This window comes from Hippocampus zosterae, chromosome 16 (genome assembly GCF_025434085.1).
Source record: "Hippocampus zosterae strain Florida chromosome 16, ASM2543408v3, whole genome shotgun sequence".
NCBI lineage: Eukaryota > Metazoa > Chordata > Actinopteri > Syngnathiformes > Syngnathidae > Hippocampus > Hippocampus zosterae.
Window position 1 is genome coordinate 12,371,589 of NC_067466.1, and position 20,229 is coordinate 12,391,817.

Below are 20,229 nucleotides of genomic sequence, written 5' to 3' on the forward strand. Positions count from 1 at the left end.
AACGCTGCCACCATCATGCTTCACAGTAGGGAGGGTGTTCTTGTTTGTTCTCGTCATTTAACAGTCACATTGGAACAGGGGTGGTGTTTTTTTTTAAATTCACTGTATGTGTGATAATATTCTAAAAAACAAAAAAGTGCAGTCCTGCAAAGCTGTTCAAGCAAGATAGCTGGAGATGGTCAGCAGTGGGTGGATTGTGCGCGCATGCACACACACACACACACACACACACACACACACACACACACACGGGGTGTGGTGACTGTTACTTACAAGTTTCCGAAGACACCAAAAGGGACCTTGGTGAGTTAATGGAATGAATAATGATGCAATTCTCAATACAAAACAATAGCCGTGACTTTCATGTCAGGGTTGGGTCCGACTCAGCATGTTTCTCCGGATGCTTCGTGCGTTTTGTCAGAGAGAACCACATAACGTGCACGTTGACTGTGTTTGCGTGCTGTATACATTAATTTTATGGTATAATATGAGCCAAAGCGACCACCGAAGTGAACATCTTTCACTTGTACAGTAGATAATGACACTTGTGGTGAACAAGAGGCTCTAGTACAAGCACTGATGATACATCTGCTGTAAGTCACATGACCAACAGGCTCCACATGGACTGACCACACAGTGCACAATGACACTCTTTCGAAGCCCAATTACACAATAACCAAGTGACGCAATCCTAATCCGGCGCCGATTGAAATCAGTGAAGTTCTCCACGATGCTCTACTTTATTGTGATGCACCCGTGCAACGTTGGATTTCACATCAGCGAGCTCACCTATGCATATCTCATCATCCGTCTCGGCGTCCCCGATGCACTGGAATTTAAAGTCGTTGAGCGAGTCGGCGAATTTCCTCTTGGCCGTGGACAAACCTGACAGGACAGAGAACGGTGAGACAAGAGGGAGTTAGCGATGGATCCGATTTTTATCGAGCAGCGGCGAGTGCTTTAAGGAGCGGCGTAAACGGGGTCTTATGTTTCTTAATAGCCAACATATACTGTATATTTCCACATGTGTCACCAGCGTTTTCTCTAGAGACTCCGGTTTCTGTCGACATTCCAAAAACATACATGTGATAATGTGGACAAGCGCTACGGATGGAAAATTAAATGGCTTCCCTATTGGCCCATGCTTCCCGCCTCCGCAAAGTGAAATAGATCTAGTTTCTCGCTAACAACGGGTAAAAACAAACGTTAAAAACAAGTCATATTTCATTGATCATTCCAGATGAGGCAGCCAAGAACTATATACAAGAAGCATATCCACGGTACGTGTGATCTTTGTTTAAAGGCTGTCATAAAAGCGGAGCGGGAAGCATGGGTGATATTTTATAACCTTCATCAGTCAAAGTCAAAGCGAAGGGGCAGATCACTCTGGGAGTCATCCATCAGTAACAGTTATGGTCAGGGCGTCAGCTCCTAAAACCTCGGCACGTCGAGTGCAAAAATTCCATTCGAGTGGCTCTACGCCACAGACGAACGGATTTTGAAGGTGGCTTCCCCTCCGTGAAAGTCAGGACGGGGTCACCTTCCTGCATGACAGGAAACAACAGAAATTATAAAATCCCTGCAAGCCCAGGATGCTATTGTGCGTCACTCTTTTATTTTTTTAACCACCTTTTCCATCTTTTGAGATCATTCTCAAACAGTATAACAAAGTCTACTTGCAACTAAATGTGTGGACGCCATCCAAGTATTACTAATGAGCGATTCATCAACCCGTTGGATGCACAACTGACAATACCGGGGTTGAGTTACCAAACGACAGCAAAAATCTCACTTGTTAATAATTCATGGAAAATGACTGTTGACTTTCGGGAAAGCTCAATTTATCACCAGCTGTGTGTTATTGTCAAAACCGTTTCTTTTCTTTCTTTTTTTTTTTCCTTCACAGCGGCTATCGGGTGCCAAATGGCTGCCTACTGCACAATCTACACTCAATACGGCCATGACGTGAGGTGGACAAGCACAATTGTAATGAGATCCTGTAGAAGGCCGGAATTCATTCTTCTTATTATTATTAGTAGTAGTAGTAGCAGTATTCCAAGCTAACACAGGGTAAAGAGAGCAACTGCAACCAATAATGTCCCAAAGGAGAGTGAGAATGACATGACAGGAAGGCAGACCCACGCAGATAAGTAGACAGACAGTACAGTGGAAAGCTTCTTCTTTGTTCTGTAATCCAACTGAATACACGAGTTCAGGTAAAAAATACATATATTTATACTGTGTGTATATATATATATTTTTTTTTACCCTTTTGGGTGGCCTCATTTAGGGATCAGATCTGGCTCCACTGATGTAATGCACTTCTAAACACACAATACATCTTCTTTCTCCACTCCCCCCAGCTTACTGCTGGCTTTCTTATTTTTGGCCGGTATCTCAAACTGCTTCATCTTCTGCTTCCTGTCAGTGACAGCTCCACTCAGCTCCATAAGAGCACAGAGCGTGCTCTTTTTTTCGTCTTCTTCTTCTTCTTCTTGAGCCGTGCTCCACGTCCTCGTGCTCCAAAAGAGAGGTAGCCATTAAAAAAAAAAAAAAGCATTCTCCGGTAACAGCTCGTGACCCTAAACGAGGTCATCAATATAGCAGGAAAACACACAGCACATCGCAGTCCTCGTGCTACTATCGAATCAATACCAATCTCATATAAAACTGAGCGTTATTATTGTTGGAGAAGGAATTTTGATACGGCTCCCGTATTGGATCTCATGATATTCGTGTATAATCACAGTGTAGTTGGGTTACACGATATTCCAGAACATCAGCAAGTTCATCTCCATTTGTTATCACTCAAGGCTCAGCTGTGAATGATGACTTTGTTGTGCTCTGCGGTCTGACTGCATCACTCAACGGCGACGGAAAAACGGATTTCACTTGTTGTTTTTGCAGATGACAGCTGACAAGTCATATGATGAGGTCCTTAACCAATTACTGGTGCATGTACATGCAAATATAGATCATTTGTCAATGCACGCGTGCAAAAAAAAAAAAAGCTGTGCTATATATAAGGGCCGACATGGTGCTCGCTCGCATTCCGTTCGAAACGAGACATCACAAGAAGTAACAACAGAAAAGATTCAGGATACCTGGGTTTTATTTCGCCTAATTTCATGGTTGATGGCGACACGAAAAGGGCCCAGTATAGCTACAAACAGACTGTGGAATTGAATAGTTCAGCATCCAGAACTTAACTCATTCACTCCCAAAGACGTTTTTAAACGTCTTTTCAGACTTGGTCTAGAATTGGCTGGTACTGAATGAGTTAAGCAGAGGAATACGGTATGCTAGCGCTAATGGAAAGGAGATCATTTTTGTCCTGATTGATGCCGACAAATGGATAAATAGCATAACTGCATAATCCATGCGGTGGAGATCGCACCAACGTGTTGACATGCTGACTCATGAGTAACAAATGCTGTCAAAGTATCCAACCTGATAATCAGTCATACAGCCGCCAGCATCCAGACCACTTTACCTTGTCAGTCGCACGCCACTGCACAGAAATCATGTTCTACTTGAAAGGATTTTCATGTCATATGTAGTACAGGATAGAAAATCACATGGCAAAAAAAAAAAGACATGTGAAGGTCATTTGAGTGGCTGGAATGAGCCCAGAGGGAGCGAGAGAGTGCGTGTAAGAGAGAGAAAGCTCTATACACTAAACAAAAGGAACTGTGTAAGTACAACTGTGGTGAAACACTGTACAATGCGTATTATCGCGCACACACAAAAAGTCAAAAGAATGGGCCTGTGTGATATGAACAGGATGTCGAGCCGTGGCTGGAACTCTGGAGCATCTTTGTCACACGAGAATGCGAACAAATAGATAACCCTTTTTGACATTGAGTGGCACAGACCCGCACTCATACACACACACACACACACACACACAAGGGCCAAGAAGCACATAAAACTGAATCGGACCGTGAGACTCCAGACCAGTCAATGATTTACACTTTAGAACGACTTTTCCAACACCCGGTTGAAATTTTATATCAGAGCTTAGTGTGTGTGTGTGTGTGTGACCGGACTTGCATTTGACTTTAAAAGAGTTCGGATGTACGTCATGGACCCTTTGTATATTTCCTGTGAAAGTAGTGAAAATGCCCATCGCATCCATAATTTGATGGCTTCTTCCTCCAAGCTTTCAACAAGAATCATGACAATCTGCTGGCAAACAGGAAACAACTGACGGAAAGCATCCTAGGATGACGTGATTGTTTGGAGGTTTTAAGCGACAATGTGTGTCTGTTTGACCTTTGAGTTACGCGTTCAATAACAATTAGGTGGTATCACGGCTTGGAACCTGGAGATTCAGTGTCTGAACTCGATCACAAATCAACAGGGCAGCACTTATGTTGCGATAGCATCAGCCATTATTTTTAAATCTTTCTGGGAATAAATATTATGAGTGGCAGTTTTAGGAGTCATTCCTATTAGTGGACCAGCAACGATTTCTCCTATGTTGAGTTATGATGCACACGGACATATTGCTGAGAGGATACTGTATTTACAAGACACGACGCTAAGCTAACTTTAGGGCTTTGAAATTCAGTAGCCTGGATCAATACACGTTTAAGAAAATAAATCAAATGTATTATTGTGTGGCTCAGTAATAGAATAACAAAACACAACAATATGATACAGGGGGTCCTCATTTGGTTGGCTTGCAGTAAGGCGATTTAAGTCTGTGCTGATGCAATGGCGACCATGAATCAGCAATTTAGCATATGAGTGGAGATCGGACACCGACTGTGTAGTTAAGATAACGTTTAGTGGGGGGGGGGGGCTTACATTTGATATGAGGTACTCTGGGGCATATTAACAACTTTGATCTGAGGCTGGAACACATATTTCAATGGGAACCATTACACAAACATTCAAGTTGAAAAATTGTTCGCCGAAGCAACAAACTGTCCGTTTTCCTTCTATCTCAGCCTCGGCGATTGGTGTGCGGCTGTCTTTAGGGGTCAGTTCTGTCGCGCCAATGTAGATCGCGTTGGGGGAAAAATATATATATCTCAGGGGCATCGTCTGGTTGCCATGTGATCCAGAAACACAGCTGTGGAGAACAACAGAATCACTCGGAAATATTGACTTGATTTCCTTTTAAATAACATCACAGCGTTCAGTTGGTGAATGTTTAAAGGTTAAAGATGCACTGCTGAGCTCATGAAAGCATGACGTCTTTTCAGTGATGTATGAGAGCGTGGCAGGCAGGTGTTACGCATGTTTGTCAACGTGATGTAAGAGTGTGTCCAAACAAGAAAGTCCACTTAAATGAATTGCGGTGACCCGAGAGCAAACTTATCCGCTCGCCTATCAACACCTCGTAAGCTCGGGTCACCATGAAGTCACTTCAGCGCAGAAAGCAAGAGAAATGAGGAGTAAAAGTGGAAAGTAGCTTCTTTTTTTTTTGTTCCACCTTCCAAGGGCAGTAAAACCGTCATCAGGGCAAGCCGTGGCCTACAAATGCACACGCACATACTGTATCCTCTTATTCACACACAGCAATAAAACAGCTGAGACCTAATTCGTCAGCCGAGCCGTCCAAAAAAACAACGACAACAAAAAAAACACCCACTTTAATGTTTTTTCGAGCGACATCTGGAACGTCAGCATGCATCACAAACGCATTTTTCGAAGATGACGACTAAAATGATTGGGGTTATACATCATCGGATTGTATGTTATGATAAGGGAGCGCAAGGGAGAAGAAAGGAAATGGTTCGTCATTAAAGGAGACAGATTTTTACGCACACTTGTTTCTTTAAATTAAGACTGACTGTTTTATTTATTCTTGGATGTTACCATTAACAGGGGCATTTAATGGTTGGTTATACTATCCGTAACGTGACTCCAGAGATGGACACTTTACCCTATTTTGACAGTCCACCCGGTAAGAAAAAAGACTGAAGAGACTGTCAAGGGAAATTTAAAACAGTGTCGAGCGTGGTTTTTTTTTTCCCCTCTCCCTACCCAGTGTTTTTCCTTTCTGAATTCTGATTGTAATTTCCCCATTGCGGGACATTCATTCATTCATCTTCCGAGCCGCTTGATCCTCACTAGGGTCGCGGGGGGTGCTGGAGCCTACCCCAGCTGTCTTCGGGCAGTAGGCGGGGGACACCCCGAATCGGTTGCCAGCCACGCATGTTTTTGGAATGTGGGAGGAAACCGGAGCACCCGGAGAAAACCCACGCAGGCCCGGGGAGAACATGCAAACTCCACACAGGGAGGCCGGAGCTGGAATCGAACCCGGTACCTCTGCACTGTGAAGCCCACGTGCTAACCACTGGACTACCGGGCCGCCCCATTGCGGGACAAATAAAGGATATCTTAATCTGAAAATGTATATTTTTAAAAATATTTATGAGAACAATGTTGTGAAAACGTTTGTGTGAAAAGTGATCCTTAAATAGGGGAGGATTGACAGTAGACACACACACACACGCACACACACTCTCTCTTCACACACAGATGAAGAGAAAAGGACCAAGAGCAGCAGCCCAAAAATAGCCCGCATTTGGATTCACTTAAAATGCAAACAGAGACCAACGCATGACACAGCATGCCGGTTGACAAAGCAAATTTAGCGTGCGCACACTGGAAAGCGATTCTTTTGTCCGTCTCGGCAGATGGCTTTGATCACATCTTGACGAGTCCGACTTGTTAGGGTGGGCTAGTTTTCTCGGGTCAATAAAGTTCTACAATTTCAATACTTTCAAGTTCAAACAAAAACAAAGTTTGCAGGAAGTTCCCAGCATTTTTTTTTGCTCGACTGCAATTCCAAAATTGTTTTAAATTAATCTCTTATTGGCGTTGCAATTTTTGCAAATGCCAATGCCGATTGCCTTCCAAATTTTAAAGATGACAGCCAAAATCTGTGCATGTTACTGAGCACTTCCACCATTTGGAAAGAATCCACAAACACACGCACAAAACGCCTACAATTTTGTGTGAACCGAAGCGCGCGCACACACCAGAGATTAATCTCATACAAGGAAAATCTGTTGAGTTTATGGTGGGGGGAGGGGGGGGTTCACTCACCACACTTCTTTTGCTCACCCCAAACTGAATGAATGAATGGCGGTCGGGGTGCAACACACGCTGACGGAACAATGAACATATAATGCCGGGATGGGGGGGGGGGGGACAATAGTCGCCCATAAAGTCCCCCCCGGCAGAAATGCGGTGGTGAATAGTGGGCAGCAATTGTTTGGAAAAAATAATAATAATAAAGAGGCAGAGACAAGGGAAAGGGAGTGACGCCAGTGAAGGATGCAAGGAGCTGAGCAGAGAAACAACCCTGAGAGGCACCACAAATGTCACATGCAAATTTATGGTTCTTGCCGCTGAAAAGCTTTTACGGTTTCTCCAGTGTAAAAATGTGGGTCAAGCGCCATTGGATGTTTCTGGGAATTACAGTGAAGCTTAAGGATTGAACGAACTCTGGTCCAAGGCGCAAGAAGTCATGGAAATGGAATGAATTTGTTACAAGCCCAAATCGTCATCGGTACGGTGCACGCATGCATCAATCTGAGTCTTTCGCGCGTTCAAAATTGCGCGGCAGCTGCCTTCGGCTAATGCTGGGCCACCCCCAGCCAGACCGATTGATATCGCTCAACACAGCATAAAGTTCCACCTGTACTGATTGAGGCTCTGATGTCCCTCTGCGGCAGCTTTGTATTTTAAGTGCAGTTGCAGCGTTAAGCCACTATGGAAGGACACCTCCTCTTTCACCTCCTCCTTCACCGAGCTCCGGTACGGTTTTTGACATTTGTAACTGCCAGATACCATGAGAAGGGCTGTCATGAAGAAACCTTTTTTAGAACTGATTATCCTTTTGATTATTCCATCATTGACACGGAAGGGACCAAACATGGTTTCAGGCATCACGATTATGAATTAAAAATGATTCATTAGAGTTTTGATCAATCAATTTTGGAGGCTTTCAAGATATTTCTGTTTTTTAACATATCCGTTTTTAAATTGTACCATCTTGACAGTGTCAACATTTGTGAAATATCATTCCAGTTAATGGATGCTAAATTAGGCACAAGTCCTAAATGGCAAATCTTTTTATTCACCGAGTTTGAGACAACACTATTATCTATTGAATTGAGTTTGACATAAGGAAGAAAAACACCGTAAACATCAGTGAGGTTTTTATATTCTCCCTCCTCTTGTTCCAGGCCAAATAACTTTGGTATCCAAGCAACGGGCACAAACAGGCCATGACACCACATGAAGGAAGTTCTGTTTCTCCGTTTCATGTTTTTTTTTTCTTACAGTAGCTCGTATTCCTTGTGGCTTTGTCTTTTCTGTCAAGTTCCCTCTTCACTGATATTTAGATTTGGCATGGAACAGTTTGTCTTTTTTTTTCGCCGGCACTAATCAACACACCAGTCCACCCCGCTCCCCCCCCCTCTCCCGACCCTCATTTATTCTGTAGCCCCCTTTGACCTCGGTCTCCCGCCCTCATTTTAGAATTTTCTGCCACGCCTGCTGCTGACACAGCCAACACAGACAACAAGGGACGACCCCCCCCCCCACACCCCATCTCTTTTAAAAAGAGCGCCTGTGGGGTGAAATCGCCTCGCGGACCGCCGGCCGCCTCTGGAAAAATCTACAACAGGAATGCGTGATGAGCTCATTTGGCCTACAAATGGACAGTCTTGTAATTTTGCTGAAATCACCGAGATTTAAACAGGATTTTGGTTAGGCAATACACATTATTGAACGAGATAGCGGGATGTCACATTGCATGCTCCAGTGGAGGATTGCCGTACCTATAACTGTCACACAATAAGCATTTTTTCGCAGACATTGCATGCTACACTGCTGAACCCAAGATGAAAAAATAACAGATTAAAAATAGTGGTGCTCTTCTGGTATCACATGATCAGGCAAATTCGAAAGTCATGCTAAATGATGGGTTGATAGTCACACTTTGCTGTCACAGAATGAAGCCTTTTTTGTCAAGATGGTGTTTGCTGTGATATGTCTTGGCACGCTGTTATCGCCATTGTTTACATTTACATCACATGATCAGGGTTGCTACGCTTACGTGCTATCATGTGGGTGGTGGGGGGTTTGTTACATTTCAGTGTGTAGCGACATGACTATTAGAAAATATGTAACGAGATGTTAGCACGTATTTAATGATCATCGGCAAACCTATTGTGTTGTTCTGACCGCTTAACATGCCTTTCTAAATGGGCATCGTGTCGTGTCTGACAAAAAAAATAAAATACTGAAGATTGTAACATCCGAGCATTAGCGCAAGGTAAAAACACCCATGAAGCCGACTCGTCGCACTCATGTGCATGTTACTTATCAGTTCAGCTCGAGCGTAGTAGTGACAGCGAGAGAAGGCAGAGAGAGCATGAAAACCACAATAACCAGATTAGAGCCAGTTTCTAAAATAGCCTTCGTCCACTTCCTCTCCGTCGCCCAGCATAAGCCTGAACTCTGTCCCAGACAGCACGCACAAAAAATACAGTAAAACGTCTCAAATGTCTGGCGGCAAACACTGCATCGCGGCAAAGGACGGCGGCGCTGTTGACCAGATTAAATGCGAGCGACGCATTTGGAAGTGAGCCGTTTGCAAGCTCGCCTTTGCTAGCCTTTGAGCTGCTCGATTCACTGAAGTGTAAGTTGAGGGGGTTCGTAGGTTTTGAATGGATGGTTCTACGTTAGGAATTGGGCAAAAAGGAGAGATGGACTTCGCTTGAACGCAGATTTTATTTTTCCAACATCTGCACCTCCGCAACTCCCGATCATACGCACCTTTTTCCGGTAATGAAAACACTTCCTGCTTCTCTTCAGCCAATCAGACGCAAGCAACATAAGAATGTTTCAAGAATTATTAAACAGAATATCATTTAGGTAACTATAATATAAAGGAATATAACGCTCACATATAAAATGAAAATAAGCAATAATTTAACATAAGTTCACAGAAGCGGCAGTACAGCAACGATAACAACAACATCAACTGAACCAGAAACAGAAGTTATTTTCGGAAAACGCCAAACACGTCTCCGTTGTTCATTACAATGTGAAAAACACCATAAATTGTACATAAAAATTTATTTTACGAAGCGGACGCTAATGCAAATAGCAGGTAGGTGAAAGCAGATTTCACTTGGACCAATGTTTGATACAGTGGTTGTTAAAGTTGTTAAAGGTTTTAGGATTGTGGTAGATTAAGGCAAAGGCAAATTAATTCAGTTTGCAGTATCCCCGATGGGAACTTTTGCACTGAAATTCGAAACACTTGGAAGTCAACCCGCGTCACAGAGGGATTATGTTCAATTTCAGGGGTTCCACTGTAGTCACATTGTTGGTCAAATTGGGATATATTAGCCCCGGTGTGTGCTGAGTTTTCCAATTTTGTACATTTTCTGTGTAATCAGTGGACAAAACCACAGTCTGCATGTTTGGTTCTTTTTTTTGGGCGGGGGGGCTCTGCGTTTGTGATCCTGCTGCTCTGGAATAAAATACCCAAAGAATTGGTAACATCTGCCGTGATGTTTGTGTCGCACATTTCTCAAGAGAACTGTTCAGACGCGCACCTGGCAAATGTTGTGTAAAAATACCTTCAAAGAGCTTTTTGTTTGAATGTGATGTGCCGGGTTGAAACTTGTTTGATGGATTATGCCCGAGATATGCCAAAGTATCTGCAGCGGAACAAAACGTCCTCCCGCCAAAACCTAGGATGAGCCGACGACGCGGGCGACCGGGCGACCTGAAGACAATGACCTCTAATAAGCAGCCTCCAACAGTCTTGGCATGAGTCCTTCCTGACTTTATTTGATTGCTCATCTCTCCCTCTTTGGACTCCCGGCGACGCCGTGGAAGACAAAACGAGACATTTTTTTGCAGCTTGGCTGACCTAACCGCTGCGGTAGGAAGGAATGTGACGTCCTGTTCTCGTTTATCTTCAAATCGCTCAATACGACGACACGTAAAGTGATGAACACTGTCAGTGTCCCTTTGGACAACGATGACAGCTGTGACGTTTCCATGACAACTGGAACAACTCCACATACATGTACTGTATTACACAGAACATGCACAAAGTATGAGCTGTAGTCCGGTACAGGTTTTTTTTTTTCCTTTCTGCTCACTTTCTTTGTTCTTGGGAAGTATGAAGCGGGAAGTCCTAAAACTAGAACAGGATGAGGAAGTAAATCCCACATCCAGGCGTGCACGCTACCGACATTAAGCCAGAATGGGAACGAGGTTGAAACAATGCCGTGGAAATCAACAGTACAAGGCCTGCAAACACGTAATTGTCAAACATGAGGTCTTCTGTGCACCGTATTTTGCAAACTGGGAAGTCATCGCTTGTGTTTGGAAAAAGCCATCTGATGCTCACCACCAGTCTGCCAAGGGTTGAACCTTGACTGCTCTCCCGTCTCCAATTCTTAGAATGACCAAGTATGTCTCACACTGCCTGTTTTGGAGCCAACGCTCTCGGATCATATTACCCGCATAATGATTTGCTGAGTTTCTTTCTGTCAACAGTTCAGAACATTCGCAGGTTAAGACTCTTATGTTTGACACCTCCGGCGATCGTTCCCCTCCCGTGCCGACTTGCAGCGACGACAAACGCTCTCGTTTCGCACAAACGGCACCGGTGCGTGTGTGTACGCGGTTCACGCTCGGGTGAACGTTCGTGGATGCATGAGAGCAAGCCGTCTCTGACACCTGCCGAAGAGTCAAAAGCAAAAGCGGCCGAGATGTGGCTGATGGATTTTTTTTTTCCAAGGCCGTTATTCAGCGATGGATTTAATTTATTTCCTGCAAGCACTTGACAAAATAAAATGGAGTAAATTCAACACATATTGTTTTTCTCCCAGTGTATACGTGTGGATGTGAATATTTATTTGCCACTCACAAAAACGCAGCTGCGATAGGATAAGTACGAAGTGAATGGGAGAAAGGGATGGACGAAACCACCTCTTTTGATAAGAAAGGGCAATAAAAGCAACTTCTAATTTGATGTCAAATAAATCAAATTTACGAGAGAAAATACAGCATCCGTTTGACATGCCTCCTACAAAACCTCATTTGCGCAGAGTACACAAAATGGCCGCATCAGAGACATCACTGAGGAAAAAACAGTTCCCCGCCTTTTTTTTTTGGCGGCGTGAAAAAGGGACTCACAGTAATTCTTGGTCCCGATGGGAATTTCAAAGCGGCCCCGAAGGCACCATTGCATGCTTTGTTAGTACTTCAACCACACGTTATTTTACAAAAAAGAAAAGAAAAAAAAGGTTGACAATACAATCTATTCATTTGCGTCATGAACGGATCAGATTGGTGAACAGCAGCCACAGGGCACAAGGACTGTCTTTAATCTTTACAATTTGTATCTTAACTTAAATATGGGGGTTAATAAAGCAACATTGGCAGCAAAGTGATCGATTCCAGTTCACTGTACCCTGATCTGAGCGGTATGCGGTGTTGCCATGTTATGTCGTTTTGGGCTTAAAAAAAAAATATATATATATAGAGTCGTCACAATCATGCAGAAATGAGTTAAAAGAGAGCAACGTGATGGTCTGTTGAGCCGCAGCGCATTGGCCTAGTCCGATAAATGAACCTTACATCATCGCCGTGTTTTCAGCGCCATTTCGAAATTCATTCCCTGCAACATTTTGGCCATGACCAAATACGCTTCAAGTATCTTTTGTTCTTTAATTCAACATTTTTTGGGTTTGCGTCTCCATGCTTAAAGCATCAAAGTTACATAAGCGTAAAAGTATGGAAATGCTGTTTGTGAGAGTTTTTATTTTTGACCCACCACCCCCCCATCACCTTTAAAACTTTTGTGAATTATTTGATCCATTTGTCTAAATTAATGAGGTGCGAAAGTTTACCATCAAAATAATTCTATAGCATCTAGGTTTATAAACACCATTCAATCAATGTGAGGATTACGGAGACTTCATATACAAATGTAAATTGATGTGAATAAATAATTAACACCCCCCTCCTCACTCGTGAACCAGACACCAGGCCAAACTAAGGCAGCTTTGCCAACCCCCCCCCCCCCCCCCACACACACACACACACACTATACATCGGCGCACGCAGTCGAAGCACCCACACTCCAACCAGATTACCCCATTAAAGCTGAGCTCCGGCTGGCTTTGCTGAGGGGGCTACGGTCACCCCCCCCCTGCCACACACACACACACACTCCCAACCCCGCCCCGCCCGAAATGAAGCCATACCGCATGTGTGTGTACAGGATGCGCACCAAATGTGCAGGGGCGGGTGGGGGGTGGGGGGGGGGGGCTTGGGGGTCAGCCAGAGTGAGTGCGACAGTGTGGTAAAACGGGGATTAAATATTCTTAGCGGCCGTTATTTTAAGAGTAGTCGGGATAAAACGGATGGGAAGCTGTACGTGTAACACACACACATATATAGACAAATTCATGCCAGTGGGTTTTGGTTTGTTTGGGTTGGCCTCTAACAGGAGTTGAGGCGCGTCTTCCCCACCACGCGTGCTCCGTCACTTTTAGTCACGCCCAACGACATGTTCTCGGCCTCGCTATCAACACAAAGGTGACAAGATGCAATACTGCCAACTTTATGGTATGAATAATCACATTTACCCCCCAGATTGGCTGGCAACCGGTTCAGGGTGTCCCCCGCCAATGCCCAAAGACGGCTGGGATAGGCTCCAGCTCCCCCCCACCCCGCGACCCTTGTGCAGATAAGCGGATCGGATAATCACATTTTAAAAATGGCGAATTGAAACCTTGACGCCATGAAAGAAGTTGACACAAACCACAGATCATTCCAGGCACTTTTAAGATCAGCCGTTACGTTTCTACAGCATCTTCTGACTACCGTAAATAACTTTGCTACAGAAGTTTGATCACTGATCAATACAACACATGAATGAACATGGGCACGTTGATTTTCAGGACTATTTCAAAAATTGTTTGACAAAACAACTTTTAATAAAACCATCCGACGAAGAACTTCCTGTATTTGCTTGTAATCATGTGGCTGAATTTTTTTTTTTGTTGTCAAATTCATCATTTAAAATTCAACATATACTATAATGGCTAATTCATCCACCTGTTCTCTTTGTTTTTTTGTTTTTTTTTTTAATTTTGTTAGCACCACGTTCTTGTCGTCACTGTCTTTTTCAACACTCGGCAAAATGTGGCAATGCAAACAGCTAGCTGCGATACATGTAAAAAATGAGATAAATTAATTTTAGCAGTTGTTTTAAGCGCGCAGTGATTTCAGTACATGAAGGAAGACGTGAACATTGTCGTGTTAATTTTTTTTTTTTACGTCAGGGATTTTCAAGACCTCTGGGGCAACGGGCTATGAGGAAAATTGCTAAAATATGCTACATGGCCTCCAATAGATATGTTTCCATGAAAGTGGATTGGATTAATAGCTTCAGCACCGCCACAGCTGAACGGAAAGCGAGCGAGAAAAAAAAAGGGGGGGGGGGGTTGCGCATTGGGGTTGAGTCTCTTCAAGGCCACTTGAGTGAACACAAAGGAAAGCTTACTCAGCATTCTTTCTTGACATGTTTTAAGTATCCTAGCAGACGCCGCCTTGACGGGGAGCTCTCAGAGTGATGTTGACTGTTTTTTCACGCAAACGTCGGTTACTTTGTTTCAAGATTTTATTTTCGCCCAACCGGGATGCCCACGAAACAACCTACAGATGTATTCATAACGCAGCAACCAGTCCGATCATATTCTTTTCGTTTCCACGACAACTCATCTCATCCAGCCAAACTCAAGCTCGCTCGATTAAAGTATGACATCACCGGCATGCTTGCTGTTCCCACGTGTGAAGCCACGCGGACGTGAGACGCGAAAGGTCCACGACGGCCTCGAGCGCGTGAAACCGGCTCTTCTCCATTCGCGTTCAAAGCTTTGATGTGGGAGGCCGGCGATTGTTTTAATGTTAACGTGCGCCGACATGCACGTCTGGGGAATATGCCTGCAAATGTTGCATTTCTGTGCCATTTAAGCACCGCCTGTGGCGCGACATGAAAACATCACAGCTAGCTTGCACTCTTGCAAGTCTGGGCAGTCAGTTCCCAATAAGCCCGAGGTTCTCTTTTCCTTCCTTCCTCGCTAGCTTCCTTTTTAGCCGCTTGAAAATTAGAGCCGCACCTTGGTGTTGCCGAAAGCTTCCAGTTCATTATCGCGCATTCGTTTTGAATCCCCGCCCGCAAGGCTCAGAGGCAAAATGGAGACCTCAAGCCGCAAATTCCCTTTTAAGAGGTTCAGAGGATGAAATAAATCACCCCTGGCTTCCTCTGCTGTTTTTTTTCTTCTTCTTTTCCCTGAAGGCTGCGGCGCTATCACGTTGGTATAGTCTGGGAGGCAGTTCTCACGACACTTTGGTACGAGTGTAAACTCACGCGTTATAATTAGATGAAGATGGAGATTTTTCCACGTGGAGGTTCAGGATAAAGGGTCAGATGCAAGAGATAAGTCTGCAATCAGCACTATGACTCGATTTCAGTGACACAATTACACTTTATGTCACTTATGACATTCGCGAGTCATTTTTAAAGCGGTTGCTGTGGTAACGAGGTCGACGCGAGGAGTTATGTGCAAAGAAACGAGAACGCCTGCGATACTGCGATGCATCGAGAGGCTGAGTCACCGTCGTCGCGTCAGGCGCTGTAACTTGATGAGTCGACATGATGAAATATTCAAAAAGTCAACCCGTGACGTGAGAAAACGACATGCACAATGTTGGGTTTAAGAATTAAATCCATTTTTAGGATACCGTGACTTTAAATGTCTGCTGTAAAAGTATGTCTCGGGGAAATCATTTAAAAATATATCCTCAATAAATCCTAAAGGGAAAGTCAAATGTCATGTTTGATTTTAAACACAGACGCCCAATTCTAGCGAGTTTCAAGTCTGCCGCATTCAAACCAAGTTACTTGAACTACCGGCTCGTTTTGAAAGCATTCATTGCCCAGGAATCAAACCCATTTTCAACAGCAGCAGAGCCGCTGGTGCAAGGCGACACCGTATCACGTGATCCCGCTTGCCAACGATTGGAGACTAAGTTGCAATCTACTGATATTAGATTAATTATTATGTAATAAATTAATTATTACAATTAAACACATTTTTGAAGCTCTTCAAATCAGAGACGCTGCACCCACTGATGCTGGGAATGTGCATCCACTTCTTGCATTTGCGTGCGTGAGTGTGTCATCGCAGCAGAGCATAGTGGGGGTTGGGGGTCTTCCTCAAGCTGTGATGTACTCTGCCGGTGAAGGAAAATAGGGCAGGACTGAGCTCTGCTCTGGTGCTGTTGTTGCATTTCATTTGCGGGCACACACACACACAGGATATGCACATAGCTATTACAATAGATGCACGTCCCTTGGGAGTCCAAATATTTTAAGATCCTGCTTCAAATACGCAATATTTATATTTCAAGTGCTGCTGCATGGACACTGGCACGCAGGCGTCCTTCTCAGCGCTCCAATTCTCTCCTCCACAACTGAAATTCCATATTCAAAACGGGGGGAAAAAAACCCAAAAATAATAAGGCCATGGTGTCCTTTTTTTTTATCTCTCTCTTTTTCCATTTGCCCCTTGGCACATACTGTAGGAGGACCTTTGAAAAGAACGTCCGACTCCCTCTGTTGCCCATAATTGACAATTAGTTATGGTGTGTGTGTGTGCGTGCCAGGACCTCATCTATCAACACAGTTGACGTTCGCTCGCTACGCAACGGCTGCTATTAGCCGCGTTATACATTGCCAACGACACAGCGGTTGGCGGCGGAAAGACAAAGGCGTAAAGTAAAGAAGTCAGATGACAGGAGGGCAAAAGGGCACAGGAGGAAAGAATTCCTATTCAGCACTGAGTCATTTACACAAAAGCTCGAATGTTAAAGGTCTGGTTTGAAGTCGCGCAAAGGGCAAAAAGGCAAGGCCATTATCAAGACAGCAGCTAATGGTCAAGACGGAGGGCTGTTTTTAAGCGACCGCGTGCTTCGTTCACGTGCCGCAAAATATGAGTGTGCGTGCGTGGACACACTGCGTGCTGTAATTGAGGCTGCGGGGCTGTCATTATAGGCCTTGGAGTATACGTTTGCAAATTTCAGCTTTTGTCATTTCAAAACACTGTTACTCTTAATTTAGGACAAGATAGACAATAATTATTTCGACAATTTCAAAGAAACATCACTATGCCCACTTTTTTCTAAGATGTGATATGAATGCGTATGGTAACAGCATTCTTTTGAAGACAATAGTCACTCCTCGGAGCGTCGCATCTGCCATATTAGGGGAAGAGCATGTTTAGTCTAACATCCGTCAACTGAAAAAGTGCGACTGGTTACTGGAATGGATGCCAGATCATCCAAGACTCCCATTCTTGTGACCAGGGATTCAATTTCCGGGGTGGCGTATAATTTCCTGGGCTAACGTATGGAATAAAAGCAGGAGCTGATGCATTTTCTCACATCCTAATCAATCCAATGCATCCTAAGGCGTTGTCCTAACACCTCATCGCTCCCACAGCATGTGTGCACACTGCACACACGCACAGCTCCAGGGCTCATAAGGAATGCACTATATCCATATTTACAACATATGTGCACAGAATTACAAAGACATGCATTCCAAACGAAAGACAAACCAGCAGTGACCGAGACTCTATTCTTTCAGATGTTCCAAAAATTCCATTTAAAAAGAGAAAGGAACATTTTGATGTCAAGGCTTCTCCTAAATAAAAAAAAAAACAATCGTAATGCAGGTTGCCTCATTTGATGTCTACACTTGGAAACAATCATCTCAACAAAATAACATCAGCAATAGCTAAGGCTGAAATGTCTCCTGATGAGCTGCAGCACTCTGCTAGAACAACGGAGAAAGGTCACAACGGGCATTCGTTTGGATTTTCCAGATCTCACCAATGAACAAAATAGATAGACATCACCTGAAAGAGATGACACAGTTGGGGGTGGGAAGAAAGGAAGGAAAAAAAAACCCACTGCCGCTGACACAAAGCAGAAAGTTCAAGTTTGTATTTTTGAATAAAGTGAGGTTCCCCTAGCTAGCAAAGTTAGCGTATTGAAACTAGCGCATCTTTTCAGTAGGTTTGGTGAAAAAGAGGCTACAGATCAGTACTGCCAACTGGGACTCCCTTTAACTATGTCATGCACCACATACACGCGGAAATCGACTAGCACCAGCCGTTAGCATCTTATTTACAAGATGAACTTCATTGTAGCTCAATCCGTTATCGACATCCAGACAGACACGAGAGCCTCTTTACACCCTCCCGCACATACCAGCACTCATAAGTCTCTGATACACAAGAGCACAGCGTTCCCGGTGTCTCTCAAGAATAAGCTAATCATGAGAATAGAGGTGCTGACAACTTGTGGGGGGGGGGGGGGGGGGGGCAGACACTGGCATTTTTACACCTTCACCACAAACAAGGAGCACTTGAACAAGAGGGGTGATGTGCTACTCCCAAGCGCACATCGGCACACTGTAACTTCCCATGTGAGTCTTGAAAAATATGCTGGCGTGTCACAACATTAAGTGCGCCGGCAACATCAATCGAGATCCAGTCAAAGAGAGGCGGCAAAGGTCGTGCAACGACAATGAGGCAGTAAACGCACTGTAAAAAAAAACTAGTAGTTAGCACAACAAATCCAGCTAGCTCTCCAAAACAGTTCGAAAGAGTTTAGCTCAGAGCCACGGGCTTCTTTGTTAGAAGTTAAGAAATGTGTCATTTTAGAATTCAACCAACAATAAACGAACATCTAATTAGGCTTTTACAGAGTGAAAAGACATAGGTTAGTTGTTTGAGTTCATTCTGACATGTTTGTTTTCAGTTTTCGGAACCGACTGTCAATAAGTTGTTTTTCAATTGTGATGTTCCTTTTCTTTGTTTTATTGTACAGTAATTGCAGATGTCGTTCTGTGATTCAGGTTTTGCTGCCTTTGTAGAGGGCCTTTGAGTCTTAGATCTTGAGCCCTTTTCTGTTGCTGTTATTTCCCGCACCCCAATTCCACTGCTCTTTGTTTTCAATTTAGAGAATTGTTGCAACACATTTTAACTGATCCATTCACAATTACGACATGAGCACATTTATTCATCCCTAATGACCATGATAATGGATCAAATGTTTCATGTGACATCATTCTCATATTGGTGGATGTTGCATAATATTTGGATGATGCAAGTGTACCTAATAATTGTGATCTGTGAGAGTCACCAAATGTATTCGTCTCCCTGGACATGAAGTGTGCAGACATCAAACTTACTTTTGAGCGCCTGGATGAGCGCCTTGCCATCCTTGATGAGCTCCTTGATGAACTTGCTGGTCTTGTCCAGCTCTAACTCGTGAGACTTGAGTCTCTCCCTGAACTGCGGACTATCCAGGTAGCAGTCACTGAACTCCAGGGCGGGCAATCCCATCTTCGCCCCCTGCTTGCACACAAGCTGCTAGGACGAGCCGGCAACAATAAAAGCTCCGAGGAGGAACCAGAGGAGCAATCCCTGACGTGGGCTGCTATAGCGGCTATTAAGGAAGGATGCAAAAAATGTAAACAACGTGTGAAATGTTAGATCAGATAAGGCGGGAGCTTTACCTGCATAACCTGGCGTTAACACCTGCAAAACCCCGGTTTGATTCAAGCGCTTCTCTGAAAACGACACCAGTGCAATATCCAACGGATGTACTGTGATTGTAAAAAGTTCTCAGAATAAATCCAAGATTGCAATATAGCGTCCGGATGCTCATGTAAACCAGTGCTGCATTCCTGTCGACCGAGTCATTCCGAAGCGGACAGTCCGACGAGGGAGATGATGAGGGCGGGAGGGAGGCAGCCAATACAAGTACAGTACACGACTGAGACCCGTAAAAATTGTGGACTGCTCGCGTGAAGGCTTCGTTTCGACAGCTCGCGGTCAACCTACCGCCACAGGGCTAATCCTTTGACTGACGTCTCATTTGCCCAATCCGATGCGTTTGAAGGATTATGGGGCGGACCTCGTCTCCCCCACGATATGCACATGGGAAAAGGAACCTATTGCCATTTCCCTCCCTAAAATACCGCACCACGGTGTCCTCACACTAAAAGCGTTGAGATTATGTGACAGTTTAGTTTAATCCCATACATGTGTGTTTTAATAAGAAAAAAAATACACATAAAATAGAAATCTC

At 44.1% G+C, this 20,229-nt stretch overlaps 2 protein-coding genes across 4 annotated transcripts in view; both read right to left on the reverse strand.

The window, feature by feature from the left end:
• Window positions 1–19,989, reverse strand: part of LOC127588067 (rho GTPase-activating protein 26-like) — a 48,135-nt gene extending 28,146 nt beyond the window's left edge. The window contains exons 1-3 of one of the 2 annotated variants that reach the window (XM_052046612.1): window positions 19,655–19,989; window positions 19,328–19,584; window positions 790–885 (exon numbers count right to left, since the gene is read on the reverse strand). In XM_052046612.1, coding sequence (XP_051902572.1) covers window positions 790–885; window positions 19,328–19,481 — 250 coding nt within the window. In that variant the 5' untranslated portion in view covers window positions 19,482–19,584; window positions 19,655–19,989. Of the gene's footprint in view, window positions 1–789; window positions 886–3,493; window positions 3,779–19,327; window positions 19,585–19,654 lie in introns of those variants that run through there. The other variant, XM_052046613.1, reaches the window with a different exon arrangement.
• Window positions 1–20,229, reverse strand: part of LOC127588084 (NEDD4 family-interacting protein 1-like) — a 193,581-nt gene that overhangs the window by 80,590 nt on the left and 92,762 nt on the right. The window lies entirely within an intron of this gene.